This window comes from Pogoniulus pusillus, chromosome 30 (assembly GCF_015220805.1).
Source record: "Pogoniulus pusillus isolate bPogPus1 chromosome 30, bPogPus1.pri, whole genome shotgun sequence".
Lineage (NCBI taxonomy): Eukaryota > Metazoa > Chordata > Aves > Piciformes > Lybiidae > Pogoniulus > Pogoniulus pusillus.
This window is the reverse complement of record NC_087293.1, coordinates 12,539,561-12,554,888: the sequence shown is the minus strand read 5'-3', so window position 1 is coordinate 12,554,888 and position 15,328 is coordinate 12,539,561. Positions and strand designations below refer to the sequence as shown.

The window sequence follows — 15,328 nt, the reverse complement described above, 5'->3', positions numbered from 1 at the left end:
TTTTTGGTTTTATTTTTAGTTCAGTTTGGGGTTTGGGTTGGTTTTTTTTCCCCCTCTTTTTAACCTTCTCGAATTACAAAGACACATTCATTGTTTTGTCTTCTTTTTTTTGTTTTGTTTTGAAGGAAACAAACAAACGAACAAACCCAAAAGTAATCCACAACCAATCCAAGCCCTAACTCTTAGCTGTACGCTGCAGAGAGGCACAGACCATCCCCCGAACCAAACCAGCCTCCTGTGGGCACTCTTTGCTGCTCTGCAAGGCTACATCAGCAGCCAAGGATGTTGTTGGTGGCTTCACTGCCCTCCTCAGGAAGGTAGAGGGGGAGGGAGAGGGGCTCAGGGAAGAGATGACCCTCTGGGGTCCCCATGGATAGGTGTCAGCCCCATCAGTGAAGGGTGAAGGCAGTGAAGGAGTATGGGGTGTGCTGAGGCTCAAACTGGTGCTGGGATCAGCTTTGTTGGGCTGATTTCTGCCTGCTCTGCTCACCCTGGGCTCATCTCCTGTGCCAGAGCCTGCCCACGCTGCCTGCCTGCCTCTCCTTCCCCACTACACCTCCACCTTCCTCCCCTGCTCCTCTGCAGCTCCTGCTCAGCTGACACCCAGCAATGTGCCAGCTCTGGGGGCTTCAAGTGGGAGCTGCAGATCTCAACAAGGTGCCAACCCCAGGGCCTTTGGGTGGGAGCTGCAGATCCTAACAAGGTGCCAACCCCAGGTCTTTTGAGTGGGAGCTGCAGATCCTGACAAGGTGCCAACACTGGGAGTTTTAAGTGGGAGCTGCAGATCTCAACAAGGTGCCAACTCTGGGAGCCTCAAGTGGGAGCTGCAAGATCCCAGCAAGACGCCAACTCCAGAAGCTTCAGGTGGGAGCTGCAGACCCTTGAGGCTCTGGGCAGGAGGCGCTGGGTAGGCTGTGCTGCCCCAATCTGCCCAGTGTCCTACCACTATGGCTGCCCACATGCTGGGGTAGGCATTGGATCCTCCTGCAGCTGGCAGAAGCGGTGGCAGGGAGCCCAGTCTGTCTTGCACACCCTGAGATGCTACCAGAGGGCAAGAGGTGGCCTCCAGCCGTTGGTGAGACCAGGATTGCCCTGGCAAGGGTCACGGTGTTACCAGAGCAACAACTGGTGTGAGCAAAGGGGCACTGCCTGCTCCCAGTGCCCAGGGAGGGTTCCCACAGCTCCCAGGCAGTGGGCTGCTGGGTGCCACTGGTTGATACCTCTCCACAGAGCAGTGAGTCCTGGCTCACTGCCTCTCCAGCATCCAAAGCAAAGCAGGAAAAGCAAAGCAGCGTGAGCCTCGGTGCCAGGCTGTGCCCTGTTGGTGGCACACAAAGCTCTGCGAGGGCTGGCAGCTTTCCTGAGCTTCCCTACAGTGAGGATGGTCCCCGGGCTGGTGGCACACAAGCCCCTAGGGTGCAGGTGCCAGTGGGGCAAGCTGGGAGCTATGGGATGGGGAGGCCTGGAAATGTGGGTGGGCATCCTGTGGCAACCCCTGTGCCTACCTCAGCTCCCAGCAATCAACCTCAGGCTCTTGCAATGGAGACGTTTTTAATCTTTAACAACATCAGAACTGCAAAAAAAATCCCCTCCCCTCCCTCCCCCACCCTCCCCTGCCCCTTCCCCGCCCTGCATATGCTGGGGCAGTGCCAGGGGGTAAGGATGCCCCCTCCCCACACCCCGTGCCAGCCTGTCCTCACCGGTCCCCAGCGGTGCCCCGCTGCTGCCTGCGCCCAGGGCTCTGCAGCACTCCCATCACGGCTTAAATAGAATAAATACAGTGAAGAGAAGAGGGAAAGCTTCCAGAAAGAGGCAAAAAGGAAAGACAAGAGCAGGGCCAAGGCTCCGACCCACTCCACGTGGGCTCTGGATTAGTTACTGAGCAGGTTCTAGGAGGGCACATCAGGTTGGCAGCTGGAGACTCCCTTACCGCTGGCCTCAGATCGACACTTCGTATTCCCTGGTTTCCTGCGGGAGGGGGGGGGAGGAGAAGCCAGGTGAGGGCAGCAGCTGCATCCCAGGATAATCTCCGCCTTCCCGAATCCAAGAGAGGGCCCTGGTGTTGGTTTTGCTCCTGGAGGGATGATGCCCTCTCTGCTAGGACTTGAGCCCACCCAGCCCCCTCGGGATGGAGCCTCCTGCTTCGGTATGAGGATGGGTGGAGTTGTGCTATCCCTCGGGATGGAGCCTCCTGCTTCGGTATGAGGGTGGGTGGAGTTGTGCTAACCCTCGGGATGGAGCCTCCTGCTCCCAGATCCCACGGCTGGGGCTGTCTTATGCCTTGGGATGGAGCCACCTGCTTCCATATCAGGATGACTGGACCTGCCCTATCCTTTGGGATAGGATTCCCTATCAGAATGGAGCCTCCCACTTCAGTATGACAACACCTGGACTTTTCCTGTCCCTTGGGATGGAGCCTCCTCCTTCCATATCAGGATGACTGGACCTGCCCTATCCTTTGGGATAGGATTCCCTATCAGAATGGAGCCTCCCACTTCAGTATGACAACACCTGGACTTTTCCTGTCCCTTGGGATGGAGCCTCCTGCTCCTCTATCAGGGTGACTGCATTTGTCTTATCCTTTGGGATGGAGCCTCCTGCTCCTCTATCAGCATAAATGGACTTGTCCTATCCTTTGGGATAGGATTCCCTATCAGAATGGAGCCTCCCACTTCAGTATGACAACACCTGGACTTTTCCTGTCCCTTGGGATGGAGCCTCCTGCTCCTCTATCAGCATAAATGGACCTGTCCTATCCTTTGGGATAGGATTCCCTATCAGAATGGAGACTCCCACTTCAGTATGACAACACCTAGACTTTTCCTGTCCCTTGGGATGGGAACTCCTGCTCCTCTATCAGCATAAATGGACCTGCCCTATCCTTTGGGATAGGATTCCCTATCAGAATGGAGACTCCCACTTCAGTATGACAACACCTGGACTTTTCCTGTCCCTTGGGATGGGGACTCTTGCTCCTGTATCCTGTATCAGGGTGACTGCATTTGTCCTATCCTTTGGGATGGAGCCTCCTGCTCCTCTATCAGCAGGAACAGGCTGATCCTATCCTCTGGGATGGAGCCTCCTGCTCCTCTATCAGCAGGAACAGGCTGATCCTGCCCTTTGGGTTGGAGCTCCCGTATCAGGATGGACTGCCTCATCCCATCCCTCAGATAGGAGCCTCCCACTCCCATGTAAAGGACTTCATCCTATCCCTTGGGATGGAACCTCCCACTCCAAGGACTCCTCCTATTGCTGCGCCCGCGGTGAGAGCCCAGCTTGGCCGTGGGGGTGGAGGTGGCAGGACTCACCCCTGTCTCGTAGATGGGGTTGTCAAACTCGGTCTCTACGGTGATCTGGCTGTAGGGGTGGGAGTACATGAGCGGCAGGCGGAGGCTGGAGTAGTACCGACACCTGCCGGGAGGACACCAGAGTCACTTGAGCTGCATCATCCCCAGCCCCACCCTCCCACATCCCTCCAGCCCCACTTCCCCAGGCACCCCAGAGCAGGATCTCAATGCCCAGCTCCTCAGGACCATGCCATGGTCACGCCAAGAATGGTTTGGGTTGGAAGGGACCTCAAGGATCAGCCAGTTCCAATCCCCTTTCCATGGCCAGGGGATCCCTCCTACTGGATCAGGTTGCTTAAGGCTTCATCCAACCTGGTCTTGAACATCTTCAGGGAGGTTGTGGAGCACAGAATCACCCAATGTGATCTTTGATCACATTGGGTGATTCTGTGCTCCACAACCTCCCTGGGCAACCTGTGTCAGTGTCTCACCACCCTCAACCTGTGCCAGTGTCTCACTGCAAAGAATTTCTTCCCAATCTCCAGTCTCAGTCTCCCCTCTTCCAGCTCAGAGCCATTGGTCCTCATCCTGTCACAGCAAGTCCTTGTCAGAAGTCCCTCCCCAACTCTTCTGCAGCCCCTTCAGGTACTGGAAGGTTGCTGTACTGGAGCCTTCTCTTCTCCAGGCTGAGCAGCCCCAACTCTGCCAGCCTGTCCCCATAAGGGAGGTCCTGCAGCCCTCTGATCATCTTCCTGACCTCCTCTGGCCCTGCTCCAGCACTTCCATGTCCTTCTTATGTTGGAGGCACCAGAACTGGATGCAGGATGGGGCTTAACCCCCAAAGCCCACCAACTCCAACTGCAGGTCCTACCTTGTGAGATAGATGTATGCTCCTCCCAGCAGCAAGGAGATGATCAGCACAGGGATGAATATGGCCAGGGCCATATTTCCTCCCTCCAGTGATGTCTCTGCAGCAGCTTCTGCTACTAAAAGAAGAAGATCTGTTATGGTGGTGCCCACGAGCCCCTTCAGGATCCCCCTCTACCTCTGCCTCCCTCCTCCCTGGGCTCCACACAGACTCTGGGTGAGGGTCCTGTGTAAAGGCTCATCCACCAAATGCTTGTCACTCACCTTCCAGAGCATGTTCAAAGCTGTCTTGATTCACTGGAAGAGAAATGGGAGAGTTTCTGCTACGTAACTGGGTTTGACTGGGTGCTGGCAGCTGTTGGCTGCATGGGGAGCACAGGTCTAGGGTCTCCTTGCCCAGTTTGGTGCCAGGACGAGCTGCAAACTCAGTTTGTAGTGAGCTCTTTGGTCTTTACATGGGACTGAGCAGGCTGGGCAAGTGAGATGTGGGCAGGATGGCTCTGCCCAGGTTGCTGCCACCTGTCAGAGTGCCTCACTGCCCAGGAGACAAAGTCTCTACTTGCACCCAGTAATTAACATAGAACCACAGAATCAGTCAGGGTTGGAAGGGACCACAAGGATCAGCCAGTTCCAAAGCCCCTGCCATGGGCAGGGACACCTTACACTAGATCAGGTACAGCCTCATCCAGCCTGGCCTTAAACACCTCCAGGGATGAGGTTTCTACCACCTCCCTGGGAAATCCCTTCCAGGCTCTCACCACCCTCATGCTGAAGAACTTCTTCCTAACATCCTGTCTGAATCTCCCCATTTCCAGCTTTGTTTCATTCCCCTCAGTTCTATCTCTACCTAACAGCCTCAAAAGTCCCTCCCCAGCTTTCTTGTAGCCCCTTTAAGATGCTGAAAGGCCACAAGAAGGCCACATGGGAGCCTTCTCCTCTCCAAACTGAACAGCTCCAACTCCTTCAGTCTCTCCTCATAGCAGAGCAGCTCCAGCTCTCTGATCATCCTCAGTCTGGTGACCATGGCAGGGTTCTCTTGTGTCCACAGACCTGATTTAGACCAGCACTTAGAGGCTTTCCTAGGGCTGAGCTCTCCCAGCTCAGCAGGTACCCAAGGAGACCAACCCTGGGCAAACCTCTATGGGAGGCACCACCACAAGGAGAGCAAAGGACACCTCTCTCCAGCCTCCACCACCAGCACTGCAGGCAGAGGGTTTGCTCCCCCTCCTCGGGGCAGCAGAAGCCTTCTGAGTGTCCTCAGCCCAGTGGAGGTCCCCAGGCTTGTGGCAGGTTGGGCAGAGAGGTGCAGGAGATGTCTCTGTGGTGCCTCCATCCAGCCACCCCCCCTGCCCTTACCTTTGCAGATGGGCAGGGGTCCGCTCCAGTGGGAGGGCTGGCCCAGGATGCATTTGATGGTCACCTCCCCCATGAGTTCAAAGCCCTCATAGCACATGAAGGTCAGGGACTCTCCTGGCAGGTAGAGGCGCTTGTACAGGATTTGGTAGCCGTTCTCGGGCAGCCCAGGGTTGTCACAGGCCAGGGACTCCTCAGCTGGAAGGCAACAAACCCCAGGATCAGCCCCAGGCCCTTGGGCCACCCAGGGAGAGATCACAGAATCATAGAATCAGTCGGGGTTGGAAGGGACCATGAGGATCACCCAGTGTGGTCCCATGGGCAGGGACACCTCACACTGGATCAGGCTGTCTGCAGCCTCAGCCAGCCTGGCCTTAAGCACCTCCAGGGATGAGGCTTCCACCAGCTCTCTGGGAAATCCCTTCCAGGCTCTCACCTGGCTCTTATGGAATCATAGAATCAAGCAGGTTGGAAGAGAGCTCCAAGCTCAGCCAGCCCAACCTAGCACCCAGCCCTGCCCAATCAACCAGACCATGGCACGAAGTGCCCCAGCCAGGCTTGGCTTCAACACCTCCAGCCACAGAGACTCCACCACCTGCCTGGGCAGCCCATTCCAATGCCAATCACTCTCTCTGACAACAACTCCCTCCTAACATCCAGCCTAGACCTCCCCTGGCACAACTTCAGACTGTGTCCCCTTGTTCTGCTGCTGCTTGCCTGGCAGAAGAGCCCAACCCCACCTGGCTACAGCCTCCCTTCAGGTTGGATGGATGGGTGGATGAGCTGAAAGGTCTCTGCCAACCCACACAAATCAGTGCTTTGATGATACTCTCTTATCTCAGAGATACAAAGGTTGGCTCAAAGCCCTCCTGTTCCCTAGTCCACCCCAAATCTCCCCTGAGGCAACTTGAGGCTGTGTCCCTTTGGTCTGTCACTCATTCCCAGGGAGAACAGACAGAACTCCACCTGGCTCCAACCTCCTCTCAGGGAGCTGTAGAGAGCAGTGAGGTCTCCCCTCAGCCTCCTCTTCTCCAGGCTGAACACCCCCCAGCTCCCCCAGCTACTCCCTACCAGTTCTGTTCTCCAGCTTCATTGCCTTTCCCTGATCATGCTCCAGCACCCTCAGAGCGAGGAGCTGGGCTGCAGGAGAGCCTGCCCAGACTTACAGACACAGTGTGGCAGCCTCCAGCATCCTCAGAGCAAGGATCTAGGCTGCAGGAGAGCCTGCCCAGACTTACAGACACAGTGTGGCAGCCTCCAGCATCCTCAGAGCAAGGATCTAGGCTGCAGGAGAGCCTGCCCAGACTTACAGACACAGTGTGGCAGCCGTGAGGTCCAAATGGGTGTCCCTGTCTCTCGGCTGTAGCAGGTCAGCAGCGAGCTGCCCTCCAGCACGAAGCCAGGGTTGCAGGTGTACTGGATGGTGGTGCCCACCAGCAGCACAGGGTCAGAGATGAGCCGTGTCGAGTGCTCCACCTCCCCTGGGTCCGTGCAATACATAACTGAGGAGAAGAGCTGCTCTGAGCAGGGAGCTGCAGAGCTCCCCCCAGAGGGAGCGGCGCAGGGTGGGGATGGGGATGCGGTGGGTACCGCTGGGGGGAGCACTCACTCTTCTCACAGAAGGGGGGGTCGCTGCTCCAGCTGAGGTCCCATTGGCAGGTGAGGGTGTCACTGCCCACGATGTCGTAGCCTGGGTCACACTGGTAGGTGATCTTGGCTCCTCTCACCAGCTCCGTGTGGGATGTGGTCTTCCAACCGTTCTGGATCTCGGGCAGGTCGGAGCAGGAGTCGTTGCGGGATACCTCTGGAGCCAAGAGGATGATAAGGAACATTCAAGGTGGTGGAGCACACCTCCAGGGAGGTTGTGGAGCACAGAAGCACCCAATGTGATCAAAGATCACATTGGGTGCTTCTGTGCTCCACAACCTCCCTGGGGCAACCTGTGCCAGTGTCTCGCCACCCTCACTGCAAACAACTTCTCCCTCACATCCACTTTCAGTCTCCCCTCTGCCACTTTAAACCCATTCCTCCTCATCCTCTCATTCCAAGACCTTGTCAATAGTCCCTTCCTAGCCCTCCTCTAGCCCACTTCAGATATTGGAAGGCCACTGCTGGCTACCACCACTGCAATGTGGCATGCAGGCACTGTGGGTCCCTGGGGCACCATGAGGAGCTGGCAGGCAGGGGTCTGGGCTGCACAAGGGGTTGGCAATGTGCCTGTATTCAGGGCTGGCACAAGGGGTTGGCAATGTGCCTGTATTCAGGGCTGGCACAAGGGGTTGGCAATGTGCCTGTATTCAGGGCTGACACCTGGCTGTGTGGAGGAGTCATCTCCAGGCTCCAGCACTCATGGTTGTTTCCCAGCCAGGTGCTCCCAGCACAGCTATCTGATGATCTGATGATCCAACACACGAGTGGGAGGTTTCTGGATGAGGTCTCTGGATGGGATGATGTTTATTTTCTTGGCATGCTTGAAGAATCACAGCCTCACAGAACCATGCAGGTTGGCAAAGCTCCTGCAGGAGCACCAAGCCCAACCTAGAACCCTACTCTGCAAGATTCACCTTCAACCATAGCCTCAAGCACCACATCCAAACCACCCTGAAACACAGCCAGGGTGAGTGACTTCATCACCTCCCTGGGCAGCTCATTCCACTCCCTGACCACTCTCTCCATGAACAACTTCTTCCTAATGGCCAATCTAAACCTCCCCTGCCTCAGCTTGAGGCCATTCAGGTGAGGAGAGAGGTGCTGGCTGTCACTCACTGAGTAGGACAACATCACACAACCCTCCTCAAAGCCACCACACACAGACACAGCTCTTGGCCAAGTGACTGTCACCCCATGAGAGCTTTACCAACCCCATGCAGCACAAACAGCATGGCCACAGACAGCTGCACAGCCCATGGGTGGCATCCCTTGGGCACAGGGAAAAGGAAGAAGGGCAGCAGTGGAGAATGGAAGCTTTTTGAGACCTCCCCATCCCTGACCCTAGAAGAAGAAATTGAGCTGGGATCACAGGATGACAGGGAGTTAGGGATTAGGAAGTGCAGATCACACAGGAACACATCCAGACAGGCCTTGAAAGGCTCCAGAGAAGAAGACTCCACAACCTTTCTGGGGAGCCTGTTCCAGTGCTCTGGGACCCTTTGTGACCATGATCAGGACACAAAGAGCAGTTTGGGAACAGCAGGTATAGACAAGCACAGCTGGTTTGCTCTGGTCATGGAATCACAGCATCTTTTGTGGTCAGAAAAGGCCTTTCAGATCATTGTGTCCAGCCATTCCCCAGCTCTGCCAAGGCTGGGGCTAAGCCATGTCCCTCAGCACCACATCTCTGTGTCTTCTGAACACTTCCAGGGATGGAGGCTCCACCACCTCTCTGCAGAGCCTGTTCCAGCCTTTGAGGAGCATTTCAGTGAAGAATATTCCAGTCTTTAAGACCCCTTCCAGTGAAGAAGTTTCTTCTAATGTCCAACCCAAATCCTCCCCTGATGCAATTTGAGGCCATTTCCTCTTGTCCAGTGAAAAGTCTCTGCCCTGCTGTCCTCAGCCTCATGTTTGTACCCACCAAGCTCTGTGCCCATGCTTGAGCCTGGCCACTGTGCTGCAGTGCACAGAGGAGAGGACCTGCAGTTGGCAGGTGATCTGCACTGCAGCTTGTCTCTGCTTCTCCTCCTGGGGACTGTCAGCAGCCAAAGGAAAACAGGCTCAGGAAAAGCCTGGCACAGGGTGGGACAGGCAAGGAGGATGCAGGAAGCTGTGGAGAAGGAATGTCCTTTCCAGTCCTTGTCCTGGGCATCTGGGAGATGGCTTCAGTGGCTGCTGCTAGGTGAGAGAATGAAAGCAAATGGCCTAAAATTGTGCCAGGGCAGGGTTAGGTTGGAGGTTAGGAAAAACTTCTTGCCTGCATGAGTGCTCAGGCACTGGAACAGGCTGCCCAGGGAGGTGGTGGAGTCACCATCCCTGGGGGTGTTCAAGAAACCTGTGGCCATGGCACCTGGGGCCACAGTTTGGTGGTGTTGAGTTGATTGTTTGACTCAGTGACCTCAAGAGGGCTTTTCCCACCCAAAGTCTTCAGTGATTCTATGACCCCTTGCTGCAGTGCCTCCAGCTTTGTGTCTGTGGCCATGAGGAACTCACATCTCTTTATTTTCCCTGCCATTTCCCTCTCCCTGCTCTGCTCCACAGTTGCCCTGGGCCAGACAAGTGCTAACAGGGACCCAAAATGTCACTGCCACCCTGCAGAACCAGCCTGGAAGAGGGGAGATGTACAAGGAACACCCAAAAGTGACTGAATCAGAGACTTGCAGTGGGGCCTGAGGGGGTTGGCAGGAGATCAGTGGGATGTGGAGTGGGCTGCTGGTGTCACAGCAGCTCTCTCTGCTTCCAAACCCACCACCAGTGGGCTGCATCTGCAGTGACAGGGCACACAGCCAGCACCCTGCTCACCCTACCTATGTAGTTCATGATGAATCCTTGTCCCTTCCCAAAGATGAGCCCAGCAGGGTCTGAGTGGAACTGGATGGTGAGGTCAGGGCTGGAGGAGTAGAGCTTCTGGGGCCCACTGCTGCCCACGTACTGCCCCAGGATGCGGGCGGTCAGCTCGTCCCCATCGTAGATGGTGAGGATGTCACTGTTGGTCAGGTTCAGGCTGGGAAAGAGAACTTGGTCAGAGCAGCTTGGGAAGAGAGCCCAGGCAGGACACCACGGTGCTGGGCTTGAGGCAGTGAGGTGACCTCCTGCCTCAGCATTGCACTGCAGTGAACCTGCCTCATGTCCTGTCCCATCTCCATCTCCACCCCATTCCCCATCCCTGTCTCATTTCCATCCCTGTCCTGCCCCATTCCTGCTCCATCCTCATCCCTGTCTCATCTCCATTCTATTTCCACCCCAGTCCCATCTCCATCACTGTCCCATTTCCATCCTTGTTCAGTTCCCATCCTAGTCCCCATCTTCATTCCATTCCCATTCCTATCTCAACCCCATCCTAACCTTTGTCCCATCCCTGTCTTCAGCCCTGCCTCTCTCCCCAGCCGGTAGCGGCGGAGCCGCCAGCAGAGAGCAGTGGTGTGCCGTAGATAACGGAGCATCCCCGGGATGCGCCGGGCGGGCAGCGGAACCATGCTCAGAGCCCGGACCAGCATCGCCTGCCCTTGGAGCAGAGGGGACAAAGGGGTCTCTACCCCTCACACAGAATCCCAGCATGGTGGGGTTGGAAGGGAGCTCTGGAGATCATCCAGTCCAACCTCCCCTGCTCAAGCAGGGGTACCCACAGCAGCTTGCCCAGCATCACAGGGGCCAGGGGAGGTTGGGATCTCTCCAGTAAAAGAGACTCCAGAACCATTCTGGGCAGCCTGCTCCAGGCCTGCAGCACCCTCACGGCAAAGAACTTTCTCTTCCTGTTCTAATGGAACCTCCTAGGTTCCAGTTTGTGCCCACTGCCCCTTGTGCTGTCCCTGGGCACCACTAAACAGAGTCTGGCCCCATCCTCTTGCCCCCCACAGGTCCTTCAGCTCTTGCTGAGCATTGCTCAGATCCCCTCTGGGGGTGCTCTTCTCCCAGCCCCAGGGCTCTCAGCCTTTCCTCCACACAAAGGTGTCCTCAGCATCTTTGGAGCCTCCACTGGAGTCTCTCCAGTAGTCCCCTTTTAATCTCTTGAGCTGGGGAGCCCAACACTGGGCCCAGTACTCCAGCTGTGGGGGAGGGAACCTCCTGGCCACACTCTTCTGGCTCAGGGACACTATGTCCTCCTCTTCCCCACTGAGGAGAGAGGCAGGAGGACAGCACCAGGATGCTCCTGGCCCCACAGAAGGAATCTCCAGTGGGTTTGAGGCTGAAGTCACTTTCCCAGCCATGTCTGGAGAAGGAGGATCTATCTGGCTGTGCATGCACAACACTTGTGGGCCTAGGATGTGCTTGGTCACCATGGGACCCCCTTGCCTGGAGAAGCTTGAGCCAATTCCTATTTCATCAGGAAGGTTCTCAGAAGGTGCCCAGCTAATCCCCATGGCCAGCTGACATTTGTGGTGAGTCTCTGCTGCCTGTCAGACAAGATTTCCCCTGTGACATTTATGTCTGATGACTTCAGATCACTTGGCCTCCAGCTTTGCTCAGCCCAAGCTCCCACAAAGCCCACCCAGAGCTCTGCTGGGCTTTCACAGAACCCTTGAAGACTTCTATGATCCTAATTGGAGCATATTCAGTGGTAGCATCAAAGGAGATGCTCTTTGAATCGGCAGCGTTGTGCCAAGGGCTCCCAGCCTGGCACTCAATCCTGCACCCCTTCTGACCCCCACACATGCAGCAAGCACTGGCATCCCTGCCCACATCTGGAGGGCTCAGCTGAGGGCTCTCTGGGCAGCTTTGCTCTGCTGCCTGCAGTCTTCTGAGCTGGGGGTGGTGGTGGTGCTGAACGGCACAGGACTGAGCTAGCAGCCAGGAGGGGACTGGGTGGATTTTGTGAGGGTAGGGCTGAGCAGAGCTTCCCCCTGCCCAGAGCTTTTCCTTGCCCAGAGCTTCCCCCTGCCCGGAGCCTCCATTCAGATGAAGCTGAATTTTCCAGCTCAGGGATGCCCCCAGGCTTTCCTGGCCCTGCATGAACCAGCTCAGGATGATTCTGCGTGGCACTCAGAGCCCCACTCTGAGCTGTGCCATCACTCCCTGCGGCTTGTCTCCGGAGGAGTTCAGAAGCTACCATCTCAGCAGCAATTAAGTGGGTTGTGGGTGGTGTAACCACTTTGAACTCAGGAAGCAGCACTTGGTACAACCCTGGATCTCCCCGTGGCTGCTGAGAGCATCACAGTGCATTGGGAAAGCTCCGAGGGGGGGTGGAACAAGAGGGTTCCTGGGGTGAGTGGAACAGGAGGGTCCCTGGGGTGAGGGGGGTGGGGACACTGCAGCAGGGTAGGCTGGGCACTGGGCAGGCAGGGCCATGCACCGAGCTCTGGGCTACTCACAGCTGGATGTCCAGGAAGAGTCTCTTCTCCTCACCAACGTGGACCCTCCAGACGCAGTCCTCCCCCTCGGCATAGGGCTCAGGCCAGTTTGGGGACAGGATCACCCCAGCCACAGCCGTCAGCTCCCCACCACAAGTGGCTGTGGGGGCAAGGGACAGAGAGGGCTCAGGCAGGGAGCCTCCCGGAGCTGGCATCACCCCACATCACCCCCTTCACCCCAGCCATCAGCTCCCCACCACACGTGGCTGTGGGGTCAAGGGGCAGGGAGGGCTCAGGCAGGGACCCTCCCGGAGCTGGCATCACCCCACATCACCCCCTTCACCCCAGCCATCAGCTCCCCACCACACGTGGCTGTGGGGACAAGGGGCAGGGAGGGCTCAGGCAGGGACCCTCCCAGAGCTGGCATCACCCCACATCACCCCCTTCATCCCAGCCATCAGCTCCCCACCACACGTGGCTGTGGGGACAAGGGGCAGGGAGGGCTCAGGCAGGGACCCTCCCAGAGCTGGCATCACCCCACATCACCCCCTTCATCCCAGCCATCAGCTCCCCACCACACGTGGCTGTGGGGGCAAGGGGCAGAGAGGGCTCAGGCAGGGAGCCTCCCGGAGCTGGCATCACCCCACATCACCCCCTTCATCCCAGCCATCAGCTCCCCACCACACGTGGCTGTGGGGACAAGGGGCAGAGAGGGCTCAGGCAGGGACCCTCCTGGATCTGGCATCACCCCACATCACCCCCTTCATCCCAGCCATCAGCTCCCCACCACACGTGGCTGTGGGGACAAGGGGCAGGGAGGGCTCAGGCAGAGACCCTCCCGGAGCTGGCATCACCCCACATCACCCCCTTCATCCCAGCCATCAGCTCCCCACCACACGTGGCTGTGGGGGCAAGGGGCAGAGAGGGCTCAGCTAGGGGAGCCTCCCCGAGCTATTCTCACCCCAGCTCACCCCCAAGGGACGGGGACTGACCTCGGCAGAGCGGCTCCGTGTCGTTCCAGTAGGGATCCCGCATGTTGACGCACTCGATGACAGCAGGACCCTGCTCCAGGGAGTGCCCAGGGTCGCAAGTGAACTCCACCGTGGTGCCCAGGTTGTAGGTGGGGTCCGAGGTGGTGAAGTTGCCGTTCTGGATGTAGGGCTCATAGCAGTGCCCTCGCTCGAAGGCTGGAAGAGGAACACCCCCACCACGGCTGTAAGGGGCACTGGCTTGGGAGTTCTACCTTCCCCTGCTCCTCACACCCCCTAGCTTGGGGGCTTGCAAGGTGACGCCCCTGGGCTCTGCTGCTGGCACCTCTCAGCCTGGCTTGGACCAGCATTAGGGTGGCCAGCAGCAGGGAAGTGATGGACATTGGGAAGGCTACAAGTCGAATTCCAGGTCTCATTAATTGCCCAAAGGTCCTATTGGTTGCCCAAAGGTCCTGTTAATTGCCCCAAAAGTCTCATTAATTGCCCCAAAAGTCTCATTAATTGCCAAAAAACCCCATCCCATTAATTGCCCCAAGGTGTCATTACCTGCCCCAAGGTCTCATTAACTGCCCCAAGGTCCTGTCAATTGCCCAAAGGTCTCATTCATTGCCCCAGAGAGCTCATTAATTGCTTAAGGTCCCATTAATTGCCTTAAAGGTCCCATTAACTGCCCAAAGGTCCCATTAATTACCCAAAATTCCCATTAATGCCCCAAAGATCCCATTAATCACCCAGAGGTTTCATTAATTGCCCACAGGTCCTGTTAGTTGCCCAAGGATCCTGTTACTTGCCCCAAGGATCCTGTTACTTGCCCAAATGACTCATTAACTGCCCCAAGGTACTGCTAATCACCCCAATACTCCATTAATTACCCAAGGTACTGATAATTTCCCCAGTGACCATTAATTGCCCCAAGGATCCTCTTAATTGCCCCAAGGACACATTAATTGCTCTGAGGATCCTGTTAATTGCCCAAAGGACCCATTAATTGCCCCAAGGATACATTAACTACCCCAGGGATGAATCAAATGCCCCAGGGACCCTGCTAATTGCCCCAGGGACTCATTAATTGCCCCAAGAACCCTGCTAATTGCCCCAGGGACTCATTAATTGCCCCAAGGATCCTGCTCATTGCTCCAGGGACTCAATAATTGCCCCAAGGACCCTGCTCATTGCCCCAGGGACCCATTAATTGCCCAAAGGACCCTGCTCATTGCCCCAGGGACTCATTAATTGCCCCAAGGACCCTGCTCATTGCCCCAAGGACCCTGCTCATTGCCCCAAGGGCCCTGCTCATTGCCCCAAGGGCCCTGCTCATTGCCCCAGGGACTCATTAATTGCCCCAATGATACATCAGTTGCCCCAAGGACTCATTAATTGCCCCAATGATACATTAATTGCCCCAATGATACATTAATTGCTCCAAGGACCCTGCTCATTGCCCCAAGGGCCCTGCTAATTGCCCCAAGGACACATGAATTGCCCCAAGGGCCCTGCTCATTGCCCCAAGGGCCCTGCTCATTGCCCCAGGGACTCATTAATTGCCCCAATGATACATCAGTTGCCCCAAGGACTCATTAATTGCCCCAATGATACATTCATTGCTCCAATGATACATTAATTGCTCCAAGGACCCTGCTCATTGCCCCAAGGGCCCTGCTAATTGCCCCAAGGACACATGAATTGCCCCAAGGACCCTGCTCATTGCCCCAAGGACCCTGCTAATTGCCCCAAGGACACATGAATTGCCCCAAGGACCCTGCACATTGCCCCAAGGACCCTGCTCATTGCCCCAGGGACTCATGAACCGCCCCAGGGAGCCTCTGACTGCCCCGAGGTGCCGTCGGTTGCCCAGGACGGGTGGCACCTGGGCACTCGGAGGGCTTAGGCTCAC

General features: G+C 56.7%; 1 protein-coding gene across 4 annotated transcripts in view; it reads right to left on the bottom strand.

Annotated features, from left to right (window-relative positions):
* SEZ6L (seizure related 6 homolog like) overlaps positions 1 to 15,328 on the bottom strand; it is a 54,256-nt gene continuing 38,928 nt past the window's right edge. For 3 of the 4 annotated variants that reach the window (XM_064168955.1, XM_064168954.1, XM_064168951.1), the window contains 10 exons: positions 13,438 to 13,632; positions 12,467 to 12,605; positions 9,965 to 10,161; positions 7,117 to 7,311; positions 6,818 to 7,009; positions 5,511 to 5,705; positions 4,419 to 4,451; positions 4,159 to 4,273; positions 3,309 to 3,411; positions 1 to 1,968 (listed from right to left, as the gene is read on the bottom strand). In XM_064168955.1, the coding sequence (XP_064025025.1) occupies positions 1,939 to 1,968; positions 3,309 to 3,411; positions 4,159 to 4,273; positions 4,419 to 4,451; positions 5,511 to 5,705; positions 6,818 to 7,009; positions 7,117 to 7,311; positions 9,965 to 10,161; positions 12,467 to 12,605; positions 13,438 to 13,632 (1,394 nt within the window). In that variant the 3' untranslated portion in view covers positions 1 to 1,938. The remainder of the gene's footprint in view (positions 1,969 to 3,308; positions 3,412 to 4,158; positions 4,274 to 4,418; positions 4,452 to 5,510; positions 5,706 to 6,817; positions 7,010 to 7,116; positions 7,312 to 9,964; positions 10,162 to 12,466; positions 12,606 to 13,437; positions 13,633 to 15,328) is intronic. The other variant, XM_064168952.1, reaches the window with a different exon arrangement.